The sequence below is a fragment of the Mandrillus leucophaeus genome, unplaced genomic scaffold (genome assembly GCF_000951045.1).
Source record: "Mandrillus leucophaeus isolate KB7577 unplaced genomic scaffold, Mleu.le_1.0 Scaffold1337, whole genome shotgun sequence".
NCBI lineage: Eukaryota > Metazoa > Chordata > Mammalia > Primates > Cercopithecidae > Mandrillus > Mandrillus leucophaeus.
In genome coordinates, this window is record NW_012101296.1 from 564,055 (window position 1) to 588,832 (window position 24,778).

The window sequence follows — 24,778 nt, forward strand, 5'->3', positions numbered from 1 at the left end:
TTTTTTTTTTTTTTTTTTTTTTTAAACGACAACTTTTTGGTTAGGATTTTTGTTTTGAGAAAAATAAGATTAGTATAAAAATAAGATAGCCAATTTATTTTCCATAAAATCAATGTGACAGAAAATCTGTCCATTACATTAAAGACCACCAAAAATGTTATTCCTGCCATGCATTTGAAATGAGAGAGGAAAATTTTATAAACGTTTTAATGTGCAAAAAAGGTATTTTCCTGCAGTAGCCCCTGAGATCTTAGTATTTTGTTTGCCAGGAAGTTAACTTTCTATCCTATTAGAATATACCTATTTTTAAAGGTTAGTAACTAATTATAATTTCCTTAATAAGGGTGAAAGTGCAAAATTTCAAGAGAGCCCTTGTGATAATTTGTTCAGATTTTTCACAAAGATTTTTCTAGTTGCTTCCAGTCTGTGGAAAACCCACTCTTTAGGGTTAAAACATTTGCGAGCAATTGAAGTGTAGGATACAATCCTGAATAATGTAGCAATCTTTTACAAAAATCTCTATATCAACAAGAAAAATAACCTTTAGGATAATACTAAAAGAAAGGAAAAAAAAAAAAAATGAACATAAGTGACTCCAAAGCTGAATTCACCCGGACTTCTTCAGAAACTCCATTTTGTCCTGTGTCTTCCAGACCTGAGTTAATTAATGGAACCTGTGAAAACAATCACGTGTCTGTGTTTTTGTGAGAAGAAAACGTTTTCCTTTATGTGAAGTACTTTTCTCTTCCTACGTTCTCCCTCTTTAACTGGTAGTAAATTCCTATGGTATGTCGGTGAGTCACAATTCATAAACTCTTTATGGGTGGCTGTGTCTTGTGTATTCTAGCCCACTAACAAATAAAGCAGGCTTTTTTTTTTTTAATTTCTTTTTTCTTAAAATAACGAATTAATTATCTAGTTTAAGAAGGAAGGTGCAGAAGGAAGAACAAAGCACCTGTGATCTCACTTCTCAATTAAAAAAAAAGTTTTTTAAAGCAAAAGCCCCTTGCCCTTTTTCTTCTTTTTTGAGACAGGGTCTTACTTTGTCACCCAGGCTGGAGGGCAGTAGCGCAACCTGGGCTCATGGCAGCCCCAACCTTGCAGACTCAAGCGATCCTCCCACTTCAGCCTCAAGTGGTTGGGACTATAGGCATGTGCCACCATGCCTGACTAATTTTTGTATTTTTTGTAGAGACAGGGTCTCGCCTTGTGGCCCAGGGTGGTCTCAAACTCCTGAGCTCAAGTGATCTGCCCGCCTTGGCCTCCCAAAGTGCTAGGATTACAGGTGTGAACCACCATACCTGGCCTCTCTTCTCAGTTTTAATAATTTGAAATTATGACTGAACGGAGAATATGACTGATACTGTGTCTGTCAGAACACTGCTAACTTTATATTGGTGAATGACTGTGAGTCTAAAAATAGCCACCAAAGAAATGAAGAGCCACCTGGCAGAGACAAAGATATTGTGACCAGAAGAAGGGGATTATTCTGAGACACACATAGCACTTTGACTTCTTTGATCCTTAGAGAGTATTTCAAAGTTCGTAGAAATGAAAAGCAGCAGAAGTCTTCTGGAGGATAATCAATTTGATTTTCAAATTCGACTGCCAAAAAAAGGGCATTTTTACTTGGCCTCACATCTAAATTAGTTAGAAAATGCTAACTTTCCTAGCATTTCTTCCAGGAAGCAAGCATTCATTTTCCTCTTCGTGTGTCTCATATTGGTTAAAACTCAGTGTTTCTAGAGACTTCAGTCATCAGTTCTACTAAACAAGGTAACGTCATCATTGTATCCCGGGGCTGAACACTCCAAGTTCTCTAGTAAAACATAATTGTTTTCACTGACATTCAGAGAGATGGCTTCTTTCTTAGCAGTGGATGTAAGCTCACTCCAAGTAATGTCAGTATTTTTAAAAGCATGTAGAAGGAAGATGCCAATGATAATAGTGAAGAATCCACTCAGGGTCCCAATGATGTCTCCAGCTGTCATGCCATACCACTCTTGGAATAAGATGGCAGAGCAAGTGACTACCATGGATGTGAAGAATACATAATAAATGGGTGTCACAAGAGAGGTATTAAAGGTGTCCAGTGCCTTGTTGAGATAGTTAATCTGTGTAGTTACTGAAAGCACAAGTACAGCCAGCAAAACAAAGACCAGGGGATGTTTGTAAACTGGCTTCCATTCTATCAGCTCCTTAATGGCAATTCCCAGGCCTTTGACAGAAGAAACTGAAAACGCTCCAATCAAGGAACAGATTGAAATATAAACCAATATATTGGTCTGTCCTTTCTTTGGAGCCACAATCAAAATCAGCACCAAGGAGATCACAGTTATGATCACAGCAAAAGAAATAAACCCTGTTAGGAGGAGAAAAGAATTTGACGTTAGAAAATGCACACAGGATTATACCTTTCTGAAATCTTGTTAGTCATGAGTTTAAGAGCATAGGTATTTTAGAAATAGAAGTGAGATCAAATTAAAAACAACATTATATTGCATAGCTCTCAATATTTTACGAAGAATTTTCACAAACGTATCATTTAAATGTCACTAATACCACTATGAGCTAGGGCAAATATTATCAGAGTAATTTTTTATTTTCAGAGGAAGAAAGTGGCAAAGATTTGATTTTGAATATGTCTCTTGCCTCTACCATCCCCATCTCTCCCTTTCATTGTGTAAGACGGGAAGCATGAACACAAAAATAAGTTCTGCCATCTTTTCAGGAGAAATAATAATCAAACCTCACTGTGTCTCACAACCCACAATGCAGCCCACAATGTAGAAAGTTTATTACAATATTATTACAGATACTATTTGGTGAGGAGAGAAAGTGGAGCAGAATTTGAGTGGTTCTTTAGGGTGAATCACAGACCTGGGTCTCTCAATTTCATTTCCATTTCATGCAAAGATGTGACTTCCTCTTCTTGTGGGGCATGGATAACCATCACAGTTGACCCCAATATACTTAATATGCAGCCTATTTTCCCATGAATGTTCAAGTGTTCGTTTAAAAAGTAGGAAGATAATATTGCACTGTTGGGAGAGAAAAAATAAAAGATCACTATAGTTCAATTACCTTTTGATCCCATGGCAGCTCAGAAGTCACACTGTGGTACATGCCACCATATATCCCAATGAGCTGACTGGAATACGCTATATGACACTGAAAACCCGAGATTGGTTTGAAACTCAGGACTGATGGGCAAATATGCTTCATTGTTTTTATATCTAAAAAGCTATAATATTCTATATCTTATAATCTTCCAGTGATCTTACAAGAGGTTCTACTCAAGTCATTTTCAATTTACCCATCTTTTCCTGTAAAGCCAAGCAAAATAGAAAATCTTTTATTTCTTACTGGCATGATACATTTAGAATATGTATGCCCATGGATGTTTCAAAGAAAGATACATTCCTAAAGAAAAATTACTCTGCTCAGGGCTAATAATCAGCTAGTTCATACCACTACAATCAAACGGACCGGGGGTATTCAATCTTTTGGCTTCCCTAGGCCACACTGGAAGAATTGTCTTGGGCAACACATAATACATACTAACAGTAATGATAGCTAATGAGCAAAAGAAAAAAAATCACAAAAAAACTCATAATGTTTTAAGACAGTTTACAAATTTATGTTGGGCCACATTCAAAGCTGTCCTGGGCCACATGCAGCCCATGGGCCATGGGTTAGAGAAGCTTGATGCAGATTTTCAAAATATCAAAATACTTTACCACCTGCTACTGCTCTGATACTTAGACCTATCCGGTACTCCTAATGTTTCAGTTGCTGTGTTTTCTGCAAACCAGCCTTCTTCCTCTAATGCCCTGTATCCCCATGAAGGCAATTAAGTGCCCATCTGTCCTCAAGATTATGATCAATTAATTACCAGGTACTTTCCTAAAGTTGCCCTCATGTGGCCACTTGTAGGACTGCAGCCTTAGTGAAGACTACTATTACTACTACAACTAGCTATTCATTGCATAGACAAGTGTTCGAAGTGCTTTATGTGTATTAACTCACTTAATTCTCACAACAATCCTATAAAGAAGCTAAAAAGAATTTAGTAGGCTCAATCATAAGTTTTCTACTAGAGGTTGATAACGAATAGAAAAGAAAAAGACAAGAACAGATAAACGTGTATATGCTTATTAAACACATTCATTTGGGATCATAATAAACTCAGAAAAATTAGATCCACATTCCATGAAATAGGAAAATTATTCCTGTTTCCAGTACTAAAGATACCGGGTCTCCAAACAGAAGTATCCAGCAAACAATGCAAGAATTTTAGTGAGAGTTAAAATTTAACCAAAACACCATGCTTTTAAAAGTCCTCTGATAACTACAGTCATTAACCACTATGATGAGAAAAAGAATTGACAGGACTCTGGCAATTTGTTCTGATGAGAGATTTAAAAAATCTTCCATGCTTCATTGCATTGTTACAAATGTAAAACACATTTATGTTAGTAGGAAATCAAACTCACTGTGTCTTAGGTTTTTAAAATAATAATGTGACCGTCTATTTCCTATTTCTACGGTTATTGTCTTCTCAAGTTATTTTTGTGATTTCAGGCAAGAAAAAGTATTATTCTCACTTTATGAATGAGTAAACTGAGGCTGAGTGACTTGTCCAAAGCTTCCCAGGAGTCTCAGAAATAATTTGGGTTCATCTAGACTTTTAGAGCCCAGGTTGGTCCAGATTTGTGTGTTTGCTTTTAGATATCCATAGCTGTATGTTTCTTATGGTTTAAGTTTATCTTGGTCTTAAAATACCTACAGAAGCCAAGTTCCTTGTCGCTCACATACCTTATAAGAACACTCAGAGCACCCAGAGGGGTGACCAAGGTGGCAGGTGCAAAAGCATAAGCAGCAAAATTTGCAGCTTCTCCTGCTCCCACTAGAAAGCAAGCAGAGATATTGACATAAAAAATGGGCTTGCTTGTCAGAAGAGAAAAACAAACGAGTCATGCAAAGCAGTGGACTTTTAACCCAAAGACATGGGAAGATGTAGCTAAAAAGAATGATGTAACGTGTTTTATAGCGGGTAGGAGATAATTAATATTAAGAGATGCAGACAAACTGTAATACCAGGTGATACAAACTCAAAAGATGCAAAAAATGGTGACAGATGAGTACCCATTTTAAATGGCTTTCAATGGAAATTTTTAGCTACTGAAGACACATTTGGTGACTCTGATCAACTCTAGTAGAGGTAGCTTTGTAGTAAGCAGATAATTCTTTCACTTGCTCAAGAATACCTACAGTTTTGTAGGTTACCCACAACCACCAAAACCAGTTTGGAAAATTAGAATGGTTAAACCTGGTGTGTGGGTAGGGAATAGCCAGCAATACCCGCCACAGTCCCATGAAGTTAGATATGCCTCTATTGTAAGTGATCTACAAGCAAGTAACAGTATCTCAGTAGCTTAACAAGATCCAGGGAGCTGTTTTAAAGTCATGATATGCTCCTGAATGTAATCTTTTTCTTATCCGAGGAACTCTAGACTTGCATGATATAGTGTGCTATAAATAACTTCTAGAGTGAGAGAAATCCCTTCAAGAGCTGGGCTCTTGTACTGGGGCCAAGTTATTCTCACAGAACACAGCTGGAAACTTGCCCACAGAATGTAGTATTTCATGCTGGCAACTACACCAAGCAAATGCTTATTGTAGAGAGAGAAAGGAACACTAGCATAATTTTTTTCTTTTTCCATTTGTCTGGCTGCTATGCTACATCCCCCCAAATCTATAGGAGTACTCACCATTAGGAAAACATCATTAAACAAATCTAAACTTACAGAACAGAATAATTAGGACATTGCTCTCATCGAAGGAACCATGGCGAGGCCAGTGACTCATACCTGTAATCCTAGCACTTTGGGAGCTAGACGGGAGCAGATCACTTGAGGTCAGGAGTTCGAAATCAGCCTGGCCAACATGGTAAAACCCCATCTCTACTAAAAATACAAAAATCAGCCAGCTGTGGTGGCAAGCGCCTTTAATCCCAGCTACTCTAGAGGCTGAGGCAGGAGAATCACTTGAATCTGGGAGGTGGAGGTTGCAGTGAGCCACTGCACTCCAGCCTGGACAACAAGAGCGAGACTCTGTCTCAAAAAATAAAAAACTAAACAAATAAAAAGAAAAAAAAAAACAAAGAACCGTGGCAGTTTTCTTGGAATATTAAGGTTTCCTTGGATATTTTATATTATTTATATTTTATCTTCATCTTTCTTTCCAGGAAAACATTGACTTCATGATTAAAGTACTGTATGTATGTCACTTACTTAATCTCTAAGGTGTGCTTTTCTCTCTTCAATACTGACATAAACATTTTTACATGGTGAAAGCAAAATTGCAAATGTAGTCACATAATATTCTCCTTATAATTTCATTATAAAGTATGGGTAGAGGGTGGGGAGATGCAAGTAAAAGAGAAAAAGAGAATGATCCAAATACCTATCTGGAATCTTCCCAGACAGCCCTGGTCAATTTTTATTCAAATAGATAAAGTGGATGTAAAAGCACCCTAAAAACTGAAGGGGGTGGCCGGGCATGGTGGCTCACGCCTGTAATCACAGCACTTTGGAAGGCCGAGGTGGGTGTCCTGAGATCAGAAGTTCCAAGACCAGCCTGGCTAACATGGTGATACCTCGTCTCTACTAAAAATACAAAAATTAGCTGGGTGTGGTGATGTGCACCTGTAATCCTAGGTACTCGGGAGGCTGAGGCAGGAGAATCGCTTGAACCTGGGAGGTGGAGGCTGCAATGAGCCAAGATTGTGCCATTGCACTCCAGCCTGGGCCACAGAGCAAGACTCCACCTCAAAACAACAACAACAACAAAAAACTATAATAAACAAACACTAAAGGGGCTATACATATTTAAATTATTTTCATTAATCACACTTTTAGACTCCACCATTTATTAAAGAAAAGGTACCCAGTTCCTTCGCATAACAGGATCTTACAAATACTGAAATGTGTTGCTTGGTTTGGGGAAATTCAGGGAAGCTTTAAGACTCCTGGCTACAGAGGGAATTTATGATGCCCTTTCTGAGGGAAGCTTCCGTTTTGGGATTTAAGAAATTTCACTTAGTGGGGAGACTGAAGTCAGCAAACGTGGCTGAGGGAGATGAACACTGCCTTCTATTTGGATATCACATTAGCATTTAGAAAGTGCTTTCAGATCCTACAAAGTCTCGTTTAATCCTCACAGCAGGTCTGGGAGGAAGGAGAGTGCTGACAGCCCTCATTTCTTCTCCATTTGTTCAGTACCAAGCAGCCACAGAAGCCTTTCACTTATCCATGTTGTTGTCCTGGCAAGGAAACTGTACTCGTTCTTGAGAAAATATGTAGTATATATAGTCACAGGTTCAAATTAGGAGGTGGGAAAACATGAAAGAAAAGTACTTTTCTCTATTGTTATGGTGAAGAAAATAGCAGAAGTCTGTGGTTAAAATACAATATTTGAAAGGTCAACGTTTTCCCTTGCATTCCAAGACAGTACTGAGGGCACAGGTGGTGGGAAATAAGAGTAAAAATTAATTTATTCATATATAATAGTATATATAGGGCAATATATTATACCAACACAAAAATTTTTAGGCTTAAATTCCATCCTTGTTCCATTCTTGACAGGAAGATTAACCAATTTTGAAAAATTTCATATAATCTATTTACTGTCTTACAAATGAACAGTATTCTCAGTATTAAAAACTTACTTGACAGCAATCCTACCCACCAGAGCCATTCCTTCAGGTAAGAATGTCCACCTTGTCCTAAAATACAAAAAATAAAAATTAACAAAAAATGAGTTCTACACTGGAGGAAGGTTTGAAGAATTGACTTCTAGGAAGCGTACTGGATTATGGTTAGAAAAGTTAAGTCAGTAAACTAAAGTCTCTTAGCTTATTTACTTGGTCATTTCCAAAGCTCTTTTAAAGCTTTTTCCCCCCCAGTTTACAATGATTTAACAAATCCCCTAATGGATTAATTGCATTTATATTTTTTTCCACGTTTCTCTTATAATGCTCTCATGAACCTCCCTACACATACATCTTTGTAACACTGGAATGATTATTTCTCCAGGATAAATTCCTAGAAGTGTAATTGTTGAGTAGGAGGAAATGCATTTTTTAAAGAAATTGCCCGCCAGAAAAGTTATGTCAATTTTTTAAAAAACTTTGCAAATTTGATAGTCTTAAAATGGTATGTCATTTCAATCTGCATTTTTCTGTTTGCCACCCATTTTATTCTTTTATGAATCAGGAGTTCATTTTTGTTTTATTTTTCCTGATTCTTAAAAGAGATTCGGGGTACAAGTGTAGTTGTGTTACATCAATGTATTGTAAAGTCTGGCCTTTAGTGTATCTATTACCTGAATAGTGAACATTGAACCCAATAGGTAGTATTTCATCTCTCACCTGCTTCTACCCTTTTACCCTCCCACCTTTTGGAATCTCTAATGTCCATTATTCCACTTTAAATGTGCATGTGTATCCACGGTTTAACTCCCACTTACAAGCGAGAACACGCAGCTTTTGATTTTCTGTTTCTGAGTCACTACACTTAGGATAATGGCCTCCAGTTCTGTCCATGTTGCTGCAAAAGATATGGTTTCATTTCTCTAACAGCTAAGTAGTATTCTATGGTGTCTGTATATAAATAAACCACATTTTCTTTATCCAGTCCTCTGTTGATGAGCACTTAGGTTGATTTCATGACTTTGCTGTTGTGAATAGCAGTGTGATAAACATTTGAGTGCAAGTGTCTTTTGATAAAATGATTTCTTTTCCTCAAGTAGAGGGACTGCTGGATTGAAGGGCAGTTCTATTTTTAGTTCTCTGAGAGATCGCCATATTGTTTTCCACAGTGGTTGTACTAATTTACATCCCCACCAACAGAGTATAAGCATTCCCTTTTCTCTGCATTCTTGCCAACATCTGTTGTTTTCTGACTTATTAATAATAGCCATTCTGACTGGTGTAAGATGGTATCTCATTAGGTTTTAATTTTCCTTTCTTTGGTGATTAGTGACACTGAACATTTTTTCATATATTTGTTGGTCGCTTGCATGTCTTTTGAAAAACGTATGTTCATATCCTTTACCCACTTTTTTATGGGTTTGTTTTTTTCTTGTTGAGTTGACTGAGTTCCTTGTAGATTCTGGGTATTAGACCTTTGTCAGATGCTTAGTTTGCAAGTATTTTCTCCTATTCTGTAGGCTTTTTACCCTGTTGATTATTTTTCTTGCTCTGTAGAAGCTTTTTACTTTAAGTCACATTTGTCTATTTTTGTTTTTGTTGCATTTCCTTTTGAGGACTTAGTCACAAATTCTTTGCCTAGGCCAATGTCCAGAAAAGTTTTTCCTAGGTTTTCTTCTAGGGCTTTTATAGTTTCAGGTTTTACATTTAAGTTTTTAATCCATCTTGAGTAGATTTTTGTATATGGTCAGATATAAGGTCCAGTTTTGTTCTTCTATATGGTTCTACAATTTTTCTTGCACCATTTATTGACTAGGGCAGCCTTTCCCTAGCATATATTATTTTCAACTTTGTCAAAGATCAGTTGGTTGTAGGTATGTGGCTTTATTTCTGGGTTCTCTATTCTGTTCCACTGATCTATGTGTGTATTTTTATACCAGTACCATGCTGTTTTGGTTATGATAGCTTACAGTATAATTTGAAGGTACTGTGATACCTCCAGCTTTGTTCTTTTTGCTTATGATTGCTTAAAACTTTCTGTATTATGTTTCCGTGTCACCTTTGCTTTTCCACAAATGATAAGTTTTTCTTAATTTGTAAGAAATTTTATTTAATCATCAGGTTCACCATATTTACGTTAGTCAGATGTGTGGACACAAATACTTCATTTCAGCTATGGTTAAAATTAAAAACAGAAAACATAAATAGTAAATTACATTGGTACTAATGAGGACTGTAAAGGGAAGAAGATGGTTGACATAAGAGCTTTTGAGAGTTTGGATTAGTCAATGAGAGAATAACAAGCATCAGGTAGATGCACTCTGCTTATTTTCTACCTTGTCATACTGAAATCAAGTTTCTGTTTCATCTACTGAAAAGGACAAAATGCTTTTAAGGTATTCAAAGGGTTATCTTCCTACTACTCTAATCTATAACTTTATGTCATTATATTTACTATAGAAAATGGAATTTTCTTATGAATTTTAATATACTTAGCCCTCTGCATTTGACCTAATTGATTTTGTTATAATTAAACAGGATATATATGCTATGAAGACTATTTTGCAAAGTAGTTAACTGTGCTTATTTAGGACTTTCTCCGTAAGAAATTGGCAAATAACTAACTTGGAATCATATTACAACCCTGGACCTGACTATTGTCTAGTTGGTATCTCTTTGGGTACTAGCGAAATAATATTTATTTATGTATGTTTATTGGTCATTACATTTGCAAATAACTAAGTTGGAATTATGTTACCACACTGAACCTATTGTCTAGTTGGTATCTCTTTGGGTACTAGTGAAACAATATTTATTTACATATGTTTATTGGTCATTTGCATTTCTTATTTTGTTTGTTTCTTGTTTATATGCTATGTCTATTTTCTGTTAGGGTACTAACCTTTTCACTTATTGACTGCAGTTACTTTTTATATATTATGAAACTATACTTTGTCACATATTTCATCATATTTTCCCCAATACATCATTTACTTTTTAGTTTCAGTTTTTAAACTTTTTCCATATAGGATTTTTTTCTCAATCTAGATAATCTCTTCCTTTATATAAAATGAATTCTTTATCTTTATGCTTAGAAAAGGTTTTTTTTTTCCCGATTATTTCATTTTTTTGGCCAGGCGCAGTGGCTCACGCCTGCAATCCCAGCACTTTGGGAAGCCGAGGCGGATAGATCATCTGTCAGGAGTTCGAGACCAGCCTGGCCAACATGGTGAAACCCTGTCTCTACTAAAAATACAAAATTAGCTGGGCGTGGTGGCGCATGCCTGTAATCCCGGCTACTTGGGAAGCTGAGGCAGGAAAATCGCTTGAACCTGGGAGGTGGAGGTTGCAGCAAGCCAGAGATCATGCCATTGCACTCCAGACTGGCCGACAGAGCAAACCTCTGTCTCAAAAAAAAAAAAAAATTATTTTTATATTAAATTCTAACCTATCTGGAATGTATTTTGCTGAATGGTGTGAAGTAGAACTTTCATGTTTTTCTCCTCTAATTTTTCCCAATTGTCTCAATACTTGGAATGATTTGTCCTTTCTCCACAGTTTTGAAATGCCACTTTTTAAAATAACAAATTCAATTGTTATATATACTTGGGTCTGCTTATAAGTTTTAAATTATTTTATGATTTTGTCTCCTTTAATGCCAGTATCAAATTGTTTTAATATAGCATATATTTTCTGATAGTACAAATCTCATCTCAATAGTACTTTTATAAGCTTGCTTGTGTAATTTATAGTCTTTAGTTTTTTTCCATATGGATGTTAGAAAAATGCTTAGATCTTAAAGTATACTTGATGAAAATGAATAGAAAACTCATTGTTAATGAAGGAATATTCAGGCAGACCTACTCAGCATCTTAAATGTCACTATAAATAGCAGCCTAATTCTATTGTTGTCCATTTATTGATTTAATAAATATCTATTAGGTGCCAAACACTGCTAGGGAAGGTTCCCGTTCTTGAGAATCTACTATCAATAAGCAAGTAAACCTATCAACAACAATAAAGAATACATGTACAACTAAAAATTATCCTAGGTACAGTGAGGGAAACTATTAGTGCAATGACAGAGAATAGTGGGGGTGGGGTGGGGAGACCTGCTGTTAGAGAATGGTCAAGGAAGGCCTTTATGAGGTGATGCTACTCACACTGAAGTCTGAAGGATAAGTCAGCTAAATGAAGGGCAGGGAGAAGAGTTCCAGGCAATGGGAAAAGACCTGTGGGTGGGACAGAACCAGACCTATTCCAGGAACAAGAGAAAAGTAGGTGATGGGGAGAAAAGCAGAAGTTGGAGAGGTGGCAGAGATCAGACACTGGGAGACACAGCTGACTCCACCAAGAAGATAGAGACTAAGATAAACCAAGCCAGTGAGTTATTATTACTGTAGCCTGGGATAATTTTTAGTTGTACGTGTATTCTTTTTTATTGCTGATAGGTTTACTTGCCTTGATAGTAGATTCTCAAGAACAGGAACCTTCCCTAGCAGTGTTTGGCCCCTAATAGATATTTATTAAATCAATAAATGGATAACAATAGAATTAGGCTGCTATTTATAGTGACACTTAAGATGCTGAGTAGGTCTGCCAGACTATCCCTTCATTAATCATGAGTTTTCTATTCATTTTAATCAAAGACCTAAGTATTTTTCTAACATCCATATGGAAAAAATCAATAACTATAAATTACACAAGCAAGTTTATAAGAGTAGTGTTGAGATGTGGCCTTATAACAGGATCATTTCTGCAGTTAGAAACTTAAATTCATTGGTTGCATGTGTTTCTTACCAGCTCTAGTAACACCCTTGCTGGCCAGTTGCAAGAGGCCCTTCTTTTTCAGGATGAAGCTGGAGCCAATAAAAATACTTGAACTTACTGCCAGTACCAAGCCCACATAAAGACTGTATTTGTTTTCTACATTTGCTGAAATGCTCAAGTTGTTTATGCTGGAATTCAGGTCCGTGTAGAGCACAGGAGAAGCCAGCAGCTGTGAAACATTTGTGATCTCACACCAAGCCTGGAAGGAGTTTGGACAGACCAGAGACAGCACATATCCTGGAAAAAAGGAAAGGAGAGAATGTCAGGAATGAAAGGGAGAGGTATTAAGGCTTACTGGCTTTCTGCAGGAAACAGAGCCTTGAGTGGATGGTACTGAAACATTTTACTACATGCAGGGAAGTCCTTAACAGGTGGCCCACAGGCCTACAGACATTGTCAAATTGGCTTACACAGATTTTTAAAAATGATTTTAAAGTGTTTAGCTGTCATCACTTAAAAATGAACAATTTCACATGAAAGCCTAGATTCCCCCTATAAATTCGATCTGGCAACACTTGTGTCTTTGTTCTGGCGAATCAGCAACTTGATGGAGCAGTGAATAGCTGTTCAGACCTGGCTTGTGCTCAACAGTTCAACACAGCCTGTCACATCCCCTTCACTCTGCATTATCAGCCTGGCTACTGGAAAGCAGGGCTTGTGGGGCCTGAATGTAGGGAGGAAGCATAGCACCCTGTCTAGAAATCACATTGCAAGAAATCTATTCGCTGGGTGTGGTAGCTCACACCTATAATACCAGCATTTTGGGAGGCCAAGGTAGGATGATTGCTTGATTCCAGGAGTTTGAGACCAGCCTGGGCAACATAGTGAAATTCCATCTACATAAAAAAAATTGAAAAATTAACCAGGCATGGTGGCGCATGTCTGTGGTCCTAGCTACTCGGGAGGCTGAGGTGGGAGGATTGCTTGAGCCCAGGAGGATGAGGCTGCAGTAAGCTGCGATTACACCACTGCACTCCAGCCTAGGTAACAGAGCAAGACCCTGTCTCAAAAAAGAAAAAAAGAAAAAAGAAATTGGCTGGGCATTATGGCTGTAATCCCAGCACTTTGGGAGGCCAAGGTGGGTGGATCACTTGAGATCAGGAGTTCGAGACCAGCCTGGCCAACATGGTGAAACCTCATCTCTACTAAAAATACAAAAATTAGAGGGGCATGGGCATGGTGGTACGTGCCTGTAGTCCCAGCTACTCTGGAGGTGGAGGCAGGAGAATCACTTGAACCTGGGAGGCGGTTGCAGTGAGCTGAGATCATGCCACTGCACTCCAGCCTGGGTGACAGAACGAGATTATCTCCAAAAAAAGAAGAAGAAGAAGAAGAAAGAAGAAGAAGGAAGAGGAGGAGGAGGAGGGAAGAAGGAGGAAGAAGAAGAAAGAAGAAAGAAGAAAGAAGAAAGAAGAAGAAGAGGAAGAGGAAGAAGAAGAGGAAGAAGAAGAAGAAGAAGAGGAAGAAGAAGAAGAGGAAGAAGAGGAAGAAGAAGAAGAAGGAGAAGGAGAAGGAGAAGGAGAAGAAATCTGTCTAACTATTTTGGTGGGGTGTGAGTCATGAGTCATTTGATGGGCATGAAGAATTATATATTTCAGAAAACGTTTTAAAAGTGAGTTTAGTTTTCTGTACCACTTTCACTGATTTTTCAGGTCTATTAATACACTGTCTCCTAAAGAAAATAGAATCTAATAAAAAATGAATTAAGTATCATTAGGTTTTTTAAAAAATGAGATTCAAAGAAGTATGTAAATCCCCTGAACCAAGTCCACTATTATAAATGTCTTGGAATTTTGAGGCTAAACACTAAAACACAAAATGAAAACAAAATGAAATGAAGTTTTACACTATGTAAGAAATTTTTGTAATCTGTTCTCCACTCGAAAAGACACCAACAAGGTGACATTGTGACAAGATGTTCTGTCTTCCCATCTTTTTCCCTTTAAAAATGGCAAATTCTCCCATTATGAATTACCCTAAACAAAAGAGGGTAAAGGAAAATTAATCAGATACAATTTTGTAATTCAATTTTTAGAAAAGTTTTACATTTCAAAAATCTTAAGGCATATAAGCAACAAAAGGCTGTTTGATCAAATGATGTCTTAGCAACAAGACTTCCATAAGTGGACCTATATACCTCTGGCAAAGCTTCATGAAGCCACCTGAATTTTACCACATGCAAAGTTAAGAAACACCCATGAAGTTCAGGTCTGGAAAATAATAAAATAATGGAATTCAAGGTTTTCATGACTATTATTTAATTTATTTCTGTAATTTGAAAATGACCCAACTTTGCTTCAGAAATCCAGAATAGTTGGACATGGTGTCCCACCCTTGTAATCCTAGCACTTAGGGAGGCAGAGGCTAGAGGTTTCCTTGAGCACCAGAGTTCAAGACCAGCCTGGGCAATATAGCGAGATCTCCACAAAAACAAAAAAACAAACAAACAAAACAAAGAAACAGAAATCCAGAATAAACTCAAAGTCAAAACTAAATATTCTAACTGCTGCAAATTTTCATTTCTTTTTTTTCTGAGACAGGGTCTCACTCTGTCACCCAGGCTGTAGTGCAGTGGTGCCATCACGGCTCATTGCAACCTTGACCTCCTGGGTTTAAATGATCCTCCCACCTTAGCCTCCCAAGTAGCTGGAACCACAGGCATGCACCACCATGCCCAGCTAATTTTTAAATTTTTTTTGTAGAGATGGGGTCTCACTACATTGGTCAGGCTGATGCTGCAAATTTTCAAGCAAGTTAGCCCTTAGCAATCTTGTTCCACACCACGTTTATCTCATTTAAGCCCCAAGAAGGGAAAGTGATTAAGTATATTTTTGTAAGAATTTTGATTACACTCATTCCTGAGAAAATATCGGACCTGACTTACCAGTGAATTCCATGACTGCATTCATGTCATTTACTATGCAGTTAACATAACCATTCTAAAACTTTGTCTCTGAAATCAGTGTGGGTGGATCTCATTCCAGTGAAACAATATTCCTTCTAAGTTGTTGACATAGCAAAATGTTTCTGACATTGTAGGGGGTGTGGGAGCAGAGGGTCATAAGGGAGATCAAATGATCACTGTTGCATTTTGCAAGTTCTCATTGTAACTGGCAGGCATGAATGCTCCAAGTTTTATGGCAGGAAAAATAATAAAAATCTTGTCTGGTTACTGACCTTAGGACTTAAATTGTTTTATGCTTTGGGAACATGTTAGGGAGAGAGCCTACGGCAGATATGACTGAAAGAGGAAAGAAAGGATGGGTTAGTGGATGTGGAGTGGCCTATGGGAGAAGGGGAGAGATGGGTAATGGAGGTTGTGTGGGCAGGGAATTTAGAGTGTTTTAAAGGAATCAAAGACATCTGAAGTCACAATTGGCTTATCAAGATTCAAGTAAGCACAGTAATTTTCCAGGGAGTTTAATGTAGACTTTATTCCACAGAAAGAGAACATCTACTACATTCATTATTTTTCATTTTTAATAGACACCATCAATAGTCCTCTAAAGTGACTATACCAAGGTATACTCTTGCTAGCCAAGAACATGTATTTCTTTTTTGATGTTATTTTTCTAAATAGAAAGTAATGAATATTTAGGAAATACATGTTATAAATATATATATATACACCAATGTATCAAACAGCTAATTTAAGAAATAAAGCATCACCCCTCAGAGTTCATAACTATCCTGATTTTCTCTTTAACATTCTTTTGCTTATAAAAAAGATTTTCTCCATATATCTTGAAAATGTTTTTGCCTCTTTTTGCACCTAAGAAAATGTAATGATAAAGACATTGTTCTTCGGTGACTTGTTTTCGAGATTCATCAAGACATGATGCATGTGGCTGTAGGATTTGTTTTTCCCCCACTGTTCTAGAGAATTCCACTGTATATCACACAATTAATTTTTCTATTTTATAGTTGGTTGATAAGTAATTTACAGATCCTACAAACAGTACTCCTAATGTTCTTCTATTATGTTGAACTATATGAAATTGATAACTGAAAAATTTGAACCCTATGACAAGTAGTTTCATATAGATCAACCTAATATTTATCTTCTACATACAGGTGTAATAGTTTACATACACACAACTTTAACATTTAAAAATGAAGATCTACCATCTATAATCATGGGCAAGTTGAGTAATGGCTCTTGGTTTCAGTTTCCCCATCTGTAAAATGAGGGACTTTGACTCAGTGATTCTAAAGTTTGATCATAATCTATGTCTGTTCTCAGAATTACTTACATACTGGTGCCTCATAAATGTTGCTGATGGACCAGTTCTAAACTCATAGACACTGACAGACGGGAGATAGTTTAAAGAAACTGATGCCAATATATTAAGTGACACTGGCCAAAGTTATGTAACTGCTAAAACCAGGGCCAAGTAACCCAAATCCCATCCAGCATTCTATTTCAGAAAAATAAAAACATAAAGTACAAGAAAAAGCCAGTTGAAATTTATTATTCATTTATATGAGGATGAAATGCTTTAAATAATTTGTCAAATATTTGCCTATAGAGAATAATAATATAAATAATAATTTAAATGGTCCAGTTTATTACATGGAATAGAAATCTGGTTTTAAGAAAGTCAATGATTGTATAAAACTACCTTTTTAATCACTGCAAGATATTTCCTGTTGGGGGTCTCACCATCTATTCTATTGTGACAGTTTGGATTATTATTCATTCAATATTCAGCCCCTACCCTTCCCAATGTGGGCAAAGGTGCTTCACCTGATGTTGGGCTGAAAGTGATTTGGTGGCCAATGGGATGTCAGCAGAAGTGATATGAAGCTAGATTTCAAAAATGCTTATGTGGTTGGGTTTACTCATTTGCATCTCTGTAATTCCCTGAGGAGTTGCTCTCCCTTCAGCCTCAGCACTCAAATGAAGACACATGGAGCAGATCTGAGCTCATCCCACATGAAGGAGCCAAACCCAGGTGGACGTGTAGCCTGAAGCAGAGACACATAGGTGAGCCCCATCTAGGCCAGTCAACCTTCAGTTGACCTAGAAACCTAAGCAAGAATATGTGATATACCTGCCTATTCATATTAGCATAGGAATGACTGAATGAAATCTCTTTATGTCTGGTACAATTTATTCTCCAAACACTAATCAGTGGGAAGTAGGTTATATCACTCCCTGGCTTAATCCTCCCTGTGCCCTGTCATGGTTTTTCATCTTAACAAAATCTCAACTCCTCACTAACTTTGAACTTTAAAGCTTCTCATGCTCTGAAACTGCCTCATCTCTGACATCATATTGCATTACTCTCCCTCTCACCCCTCTCTGAAACACTAATCTTCTTTTCCTTCATTCAACAAATATGTATGGTGTACTACCTGTTGGGCATTTTCTAGAATCTGGAGACACAAAAATGAACACAACAGTGTTCCCTCTCTCTTATATTCCAGTAGGAGGAGATAAGATTAACAAACAAATAACTATATGTATGTTAAGAGTGCCATGGCAAGTAGTAAAAGCAGCATCAAGGAATATATTTTTTTTAAAACAGGATTAAACAAAAGAGCCTCTCTGCTAAGTTTAAAAGCAGAAACCCTGAGGGGTTGAAGAAACTGCAGTCAGCCAGGTTACCTGGGGTGACAGAAAGGGAGATGGTATGAGATGTGGCTAAAGAGTAGGTGGGAGAAGGATCAGGTGAAATGAACCTTTAGACAAAGTAGGTCTGATCCTGTTATTCCTCCTTCCAAAACTCCGCACGGGCTTCCCTTCTCATTCAGAAAAAAATCCCAAATTCCCACTATAGTCTATAAGGCCCCGTGGAATCCTGTCTCCAGCTGTCTAATCTCATTCCCCACTATTGCCTTTTCTTCTGTTCCTTTCATAGAATAAGTTCCTTCTCAACTTAAACTTTTTAAAAAGCAGCCGTTCCTGAGCCTGTTACGGAGTGCTGGCTGGCATAACTAGCTTCTTCTAAGTGAGAGGACTAAGCAACTCAGAGAGGCCTTCCCTGCCTTCCCAATCTAAAGAAACCTCTCACTTTCCATCATATGTTCCCAATCAAATAGACTTCCTCATACAGCTTAATTACAGTTTTATAACAACCTTCATACATGTTTGAATTTGTTTCTTTTAAAGATAATTTTGGATTAGAGACTCTTTTGAAGCATCTGTAGCTTTAAAAGTCAAAACTAATGTGGGGTGAGGGGTGGCTCACACCTGTAAACCCAGCACTTTGGCATGCCAAGGTGGGAGGATCACTTGAAGTTAGGAGTTCAAGACCAGCCTGGTCAATACAGTGAAACCCTTATTAAAAATACAAAAATTAGCTGGGTGTGGTGACATGTGCCTGTAGCCCCAGCTACCTGAGAGGCTGAGGCAGGAGAATTGCTTGAACCCAGAAGGTGGAGGTTGCAGTGAGCCGAAATTGCACCACTGTATTCCATCCTGGGCGACACAGTGGGACTCCTCCTCAAAAAAACAAAACAAAAACAAAAACAAAAAAACAAAAAAAACCAAAAAACAAAAAACAAAAAAACAAAAAAAGTCAAAACCAAAGTATGAAATTAACTTTTTCTTCATGGAAGTTCAACTGGAATGCTCTATCTTCAGATCTCATGACTGACACCTTGTCATTTGGGTCTCAGCTTGAATATCACTTTCTTAAGGGGCTTTCATTGAATACCCAATCTAAACATCCCAACACTCTTGATACATTACTGCTATTATAATGATCTTTTAAATTACTTTGTTTCTTGCATAGTAGCTGCCATCTGGACAGTAAGGTGCCTGAGAGCAGGAACCTAGTCCTAGAGTCTAGGACCAGACTTGCAGACCCCTTTATTCTAGCACCTATGCCACTGCTTGGCACATGGGACTGTTGTTATTTGAACGAACAAGTGAAATTTTGAGTCTTTGTTTACTCCATGTCAAGCTCTGAGTGGTATAGTTCATATGTAATCCCACCTGTACCTACTCTTCAGAACTGTAAACTGGAGGGATGATCCCCAATTTATAGACAATTTACAGACAGGCAAAAGGCTCAAGGAAGCTAAGTTACAGCTCAGACTGTCTGATGCCAAAGCCTAATCTCTTCCCACTACTAATAACGTGCATTCAGATTTCTAAGTCTTTCTCACCAGCTTTCCACACAATTAATTACTATGGTTAATCACAGGTATTAAGCCTGGAGCTTAAATGTTTCTTGTTGGAACTCAATGAACAAGCAAAGCAGGAAAAATATCCGGAAGCTCAAACACTTTAGTGGGTGTAATTCATATACCCTCCTTACTTACAGATCCTTGGGTAAACAAGGGTGGGTGTGTTAGTAACCGTCGGATTTGCTGGGTTAGAAATTATTTAGAAAAAGGGCACACAACCTGACTGTCTAGGAAATAATTCTAGATTCAGCTGCCTTACAAATTTTGTCTTTTAATAGTTTGTGAATTGTTCACACATTTTTTCTCTTTCTGAGAAAAAATGGGACTAGGGAATAATTCTAGATCCAGCTGCCTTTAAATTTTTGTTTTTTTAATAGTTTGTGAGTTGTTCAGGCGTTTTTGCTCTTTTTGAGAAAAAAAGACTAGAAGATAATTCTAGATCCAGCGGCCTTAAAATTTTAGTTTTTTTTTTTTTTTTAATAGTTTGTGAATCGTTCAGGCATTTTTCTCTTTTTTTGATGTCTCTTCTCTTCCTTGCTGGCATGGTTTTGACGAGCTCACTTGTTAAAAAGGAATAAGCTGGAAAGTCAAGAGGAGAGGAAACCAGGGAAGTTGCAGGCACCTTTGCACAGGTGTATATGTATATACATACATACATATATATGTAAGGGAACTATAGATATGTATGTGTATATATATAGTTCTTACCATGCCTTTCACTGCCTCCCTTCCCCTTTACTGCATTACCAGGTAAATTAAAAAGCTGCTTTCCCCTGGGTACGGTGAAAACCATCATTTCAATGTATCCACATCCTTCCAGTCGCTCCCCCTACCCCCTTCCTTACTTTTATCGGGGCCTTCGGTATGGAGACTGCAGAAAGCCCACCAGTGTTGCGAACACCTGGCGAAGGGCAAGGAGCCTCGGCCAGAGATTTCACAGGGCTCAGCCGGGAAGCAGTGGGAAGAGCCTGCAAACGAGGGCTCCCGGTTCCCGGTTTCCTCTCCAGTACGGCTCTCGCCTTAAGCAGCCAAAAAGTGACTGCACAGCGAGTCAGACAGGCTCGTGGGTTTGGAGACCTTTTCATCTCCAAGGAAGAGGAGAGATGTGGACGGCCCAGACTTGCCCAGCGCCCACCCTCGCGGCCCCTGGCTCTCCTCTCGCGGTGCTAGATCCCCGGGAGTCAGAGGAGGGCGCAGCGCAGAACTCCCACGGGCCCCCCAGGCAGACACGCCCTCTGCCCACCGGGTGACGTCGGCCCCAGACTTTGGAAGCCAGCCTGAGTCAGAGGAAACGTCCTTCTCAGAGGGACTCGGGATTCTTCCCATAGCATTCTGAGTTTCCCAGTTCCACACGCAGCACGCGGTAATTTACACGGGTCGGCCTCGCGAATCGAGTGGGAATCTCATCTGCCTTATTCCACTCAGGTTCTCCAGCACAGCCCGAATCGCCTAGGCACCCCTAAGTAAGTGCTGAACGCCTGGCTGGACGGCCGACTGACCGAATGAATGAATGAGTGAACGACTACGTTAAGAGTCGGTACATCCCCCCTTCCCAGTCTCCGCCAAGTATCCGGGGACCGCCCACCCGGTCTCTTGGCCACCCAGCTGCTAGGTCCCTCGGCCCAGGGCAGACACAAACCTTCTTGGCAGGGCTCTCCAGGCGGCAGCCTCACCTGTGCCCCCATGGCCCCGGGAGGGGGCTTCCGGAACGCGGGCGCTGGCTCCTCACCTGGGCCTCTCCTCCACACGCACCCGCGGCGGACCGGGCTGCGGCGTCTAGGAATGGGGCGCCCTGACCCCGCCCCCAGAGCAGCCTCCGCCAATGGGCATGGCCAGGCGGGGCCTCAGCGCCAGCCGCGCCCCGGGGCCTGGGGCTTGCTGCGAATTCTCAGCGGCCCCACAGGCCTGGGGCGGCCCGTGATAACTAGTGTATCTGGCAGGAGTAGCAGCTGCCCCTTGGCGCGGCTGCTGGAGCCGCGAACTAGAGAAACACAGACACGCCTCTTAGAGCAACTGCGTCTCTCGGAGCGTGGAGCCCGCCAAGGTAACTCCGGGAATTGAGTGGAGTGGAGGCTACGCTGAGGCCCCCTTCTGGCTCCTCTCTGGTCGAAAAGTCTCCCCGGCTAGACAGAGCTCTGCTGCTTTTGGAAGCCTTCGGATGTTAGTTGCTTTGCACCGAAGCTGCTGACCTCTGGTGTTCTGCGCGGATTGCCAGGCTCAAGTTTATTTTGGGGGCTGTAGAGCAGACTTTGCCCTTCTGTGCTGTTATCAGCTTCTGTCGCTGTCCGTCCACGCCCGCTATATCCATCCACTCCCCATTCCGTCTCCAGCAGGCAACTCCCGCTACCCTGCCCCATTTTCTGGGTCATAGAGATATTCGAAAGAAACCTTTAAGGGAAAAGCAATGCCCAAACTGGAAAGACCTATTCCCACAAATTATTAATAACTAATGTTTATGATATCCTTGTTATACCATACATATGTAGGCACATTATGTATTAAATCTCACAGCAATCTATTAACGCTCAGTTTACAGATGAGGGATTAGAGGCAAAGAGTGAGGTTAAGTAACCAAATCAAGGTTGGAAGACTTGACAGCAGGTATTTATGCAACAAAGAGTGAGCAGGGCTGCGGGGTAGCTCACGCCTGTAATCACAGCACTTTGGGAGGCCGAGGCGAGTGGCTCTCTTGAGTCCAGAAGTTCGAGACTAACCTGGGCATCATGGTGAAACCCTGTCTCTACAAAAATTAGCCAGGTGTGGTGGTGTACTTCTGTAGTACCAGCTACTCAGGAGGCTGAGGTGGGAGGACGGATGGCTTGAGCCCAGGAGGTGGAGGCTGCAGTGAGACATGATCGAACCACTGCACTCCAGTCTGGGCAACAGAGACCCTGTCTCAAGAAAAAAAAGGCGGGGGGTGGGGTGGCGGTGAACAATTCGGGCTCAAACCCTCACCAGGGAGAACTGGGGTGCCTTTGTGCTCTGGCATTTTAACACCGAGGAAAATATTCTCATGTACTCAGGTAGCCTTTGTTCTAGGTAGGCATGAACAGTGCTATTAATTTTATTACCTAAGAGTTTCATAGCAGAGGCCTCAATCTTGTTTTTCTTGTTCTTAGGCTGATGAGAGAAGAGCTAAGAACAAATTAGTCAACATACCAATCCAAGGCATCCACTTTTATAATACATGTGGATGACTTTGCAGAGAAGGAACACCATGGAGAGTGGAATAGGTGAAAGTTGAAAGCGAGGGAGATTTATGCCAATTTTCCATAACAAGCCTTAACACTTAGACTTCTATTTAAACGTTTTCTTTGGATTTCCAACTTAAAATTTTGTCTTTATCAAAGATTGGTAATGATGGTAAACGTGATCTAAGGTGCTTATTTTTTATTTAACAAACACTTGGATAGCATTTACTATGTGGCAAGCACTATTCTAAACTCTTTGTAAATATTTACTTTGTAAATCTTCATGAAAATCCTGTAAGGTCGATACTGTTACCCCCACTTTACAGCTGAGGAAATGGAGCCACACAAAGATTAAGTAACTGGCCTATGCACACATAGCCAGTAAGTGTGGAACTGAGATGCTAACCAAGAAAGTTGGGCTTCAGGTATGTGCTCTTAACCCATTTGGTAATTGGACATTAAAAAATAAAACTAAAACAGACTTTAAAAAATGTATCTTTATTTAATTCCAGTTGCATATTAAGGTCTATTTTAGGTAAGAGGTATTTTGTTGTAGTTCTTGCTTTTCAATTCTGAAAATAAAGAGAAAAACATTCAGAAAAAAATATTTAAACTTATTTAAGACCACTGTTTTTCCAGTTTAAATGTTGCCTAGCAGAAATTTAAAATGTATATTTTCCTTCATTGACAATTTCTAGATGACTTTGGAGATTACCGTTATAGTACCACATACTGTCTTTAATGACATAAATTTGGAAGATATTTATTCCCTCCCAAAAGCATGTTGTTTGTTTAACTAAAAGAAGAACATTAGAAAAATCTCCAACTTACCTATTCTTTGATTCTAGGAAAATTCCTCTTCTGACTCAAAAATTAGAATGCGATAATAAATGAGACCCTCTAAAATGCCAACTTCTGTTTTATCGGTCTTTGTGCTAGGACACTTAGACCCGGGGGTGATGGTCAAAATAAATAATGATCAGTAGAGCCTTAGGGCCTCAAGGGACAAGGCCACAGGTCTTTAGAGCTTGGGGAGGTCTGGGAGGGTTCCTGCTGTGTCAAGGTTAACCCCTGAGTTGCTACATTGTTGGGAGGTCTGAGGTTTCTGTGGCTAAGAATAACATGACTAGGCAAGAGGGGTGGTAGCTGGGGAATAGAAACCACCTTTGCAAAAATTGTATCACTGAGAAAATTTTAACAGTAAGCTGAGCTAATTCATCCTCCATCTTGCCTTTCCCTTAATTATTGCTGGGTTATTGGGATGTGAAAGGAAAATAAATCTTGGAGCCCCCAAATCACTAAGCTAAAGGGAAAAGTGAAGCTTGGAACAGCTTAGGGCCAACCTGCCTCCCATTCTGTTCAAACTCACACCTCTGCTCACTGACATAAATGCATATCTGATTGCCTCCTTTAGAAGGCAACTCAACTAGCCTTAGTCAGAAACTGAAAAAAATGCAACCATTTGTCTCTTATCTACTTATGACCTGGAAAGCCCCATCCCTGGTTCCAGTATTCCTGCCTTTGCTTTGAGTTGTCCTGCCTTTCCAGACAGAACCAATGTTCATCTTGCATGTGTTGATTGATGTCTCATATGTCCCTAGAATGTATAAAACCCAACTGTGCTCTGATCACCTTGGGCACATGTCATCAGGACCTTCTGAGGCTGTGTCATGGGGTTGCATCCTCAACGTTGGCAAAATAAACTGTAAATTAACTGAGACCTGTCTCGAATTTTTGGGGTTCAAATTTTGGTAACCACAGAGGGATTCTGAGTGGAGATGTCCCTGACCTTTGACAAATCTCCTATCAGGGCTTGGTACCAGCATGAGCTAATTTTATGACTCAAACCAATAGGACAATTTGCTGAAGTCTGAGAGCATCCCCTCCAGAGATTTCCCCGAATTTG

The 24,778-nt window shown here is 39.3% G+C and overlaps 1 protein-coding gene across 1 annotated transcript; it reads right to left on the reverse strand.

Moving 5' to 3' along the window:
* Nucleotides 1-1,731: 1,731 nt before the first annotated feature.
* On the reverse strand, nucleotides 1,732-21,433 carry NIPAL1 (NIPA-like domain containing 1). Its single transcript, XM_011973056.1, has 6 exons — nucleotides 21,321-21,433; nucleotides 12,515-12,781; nucleotides 7,733-7,789; nucleotides 4,819-4,909; nucleotides 2,881-3,041; nucleotides 1,732-2,362 (listed from the first exon to the last, which is right to left on the reverse strand). The coding sequence occupies exons 1-6, from the start codon at nucleotides 21,364-21,366 to the stop codon at nucleotides 1,752-1,754; spliced, it is 1,233 nt and encodes a 410-aa protein (XP_011828446.1). The 5' UTR covers nucleotides 21,367-21,433; the 3' UTR covers nucleotides 1,732-1,751.
* Between the last annotated feature and the right edge of the window lie 3,345 nt (nucleotides 21,434-24,778).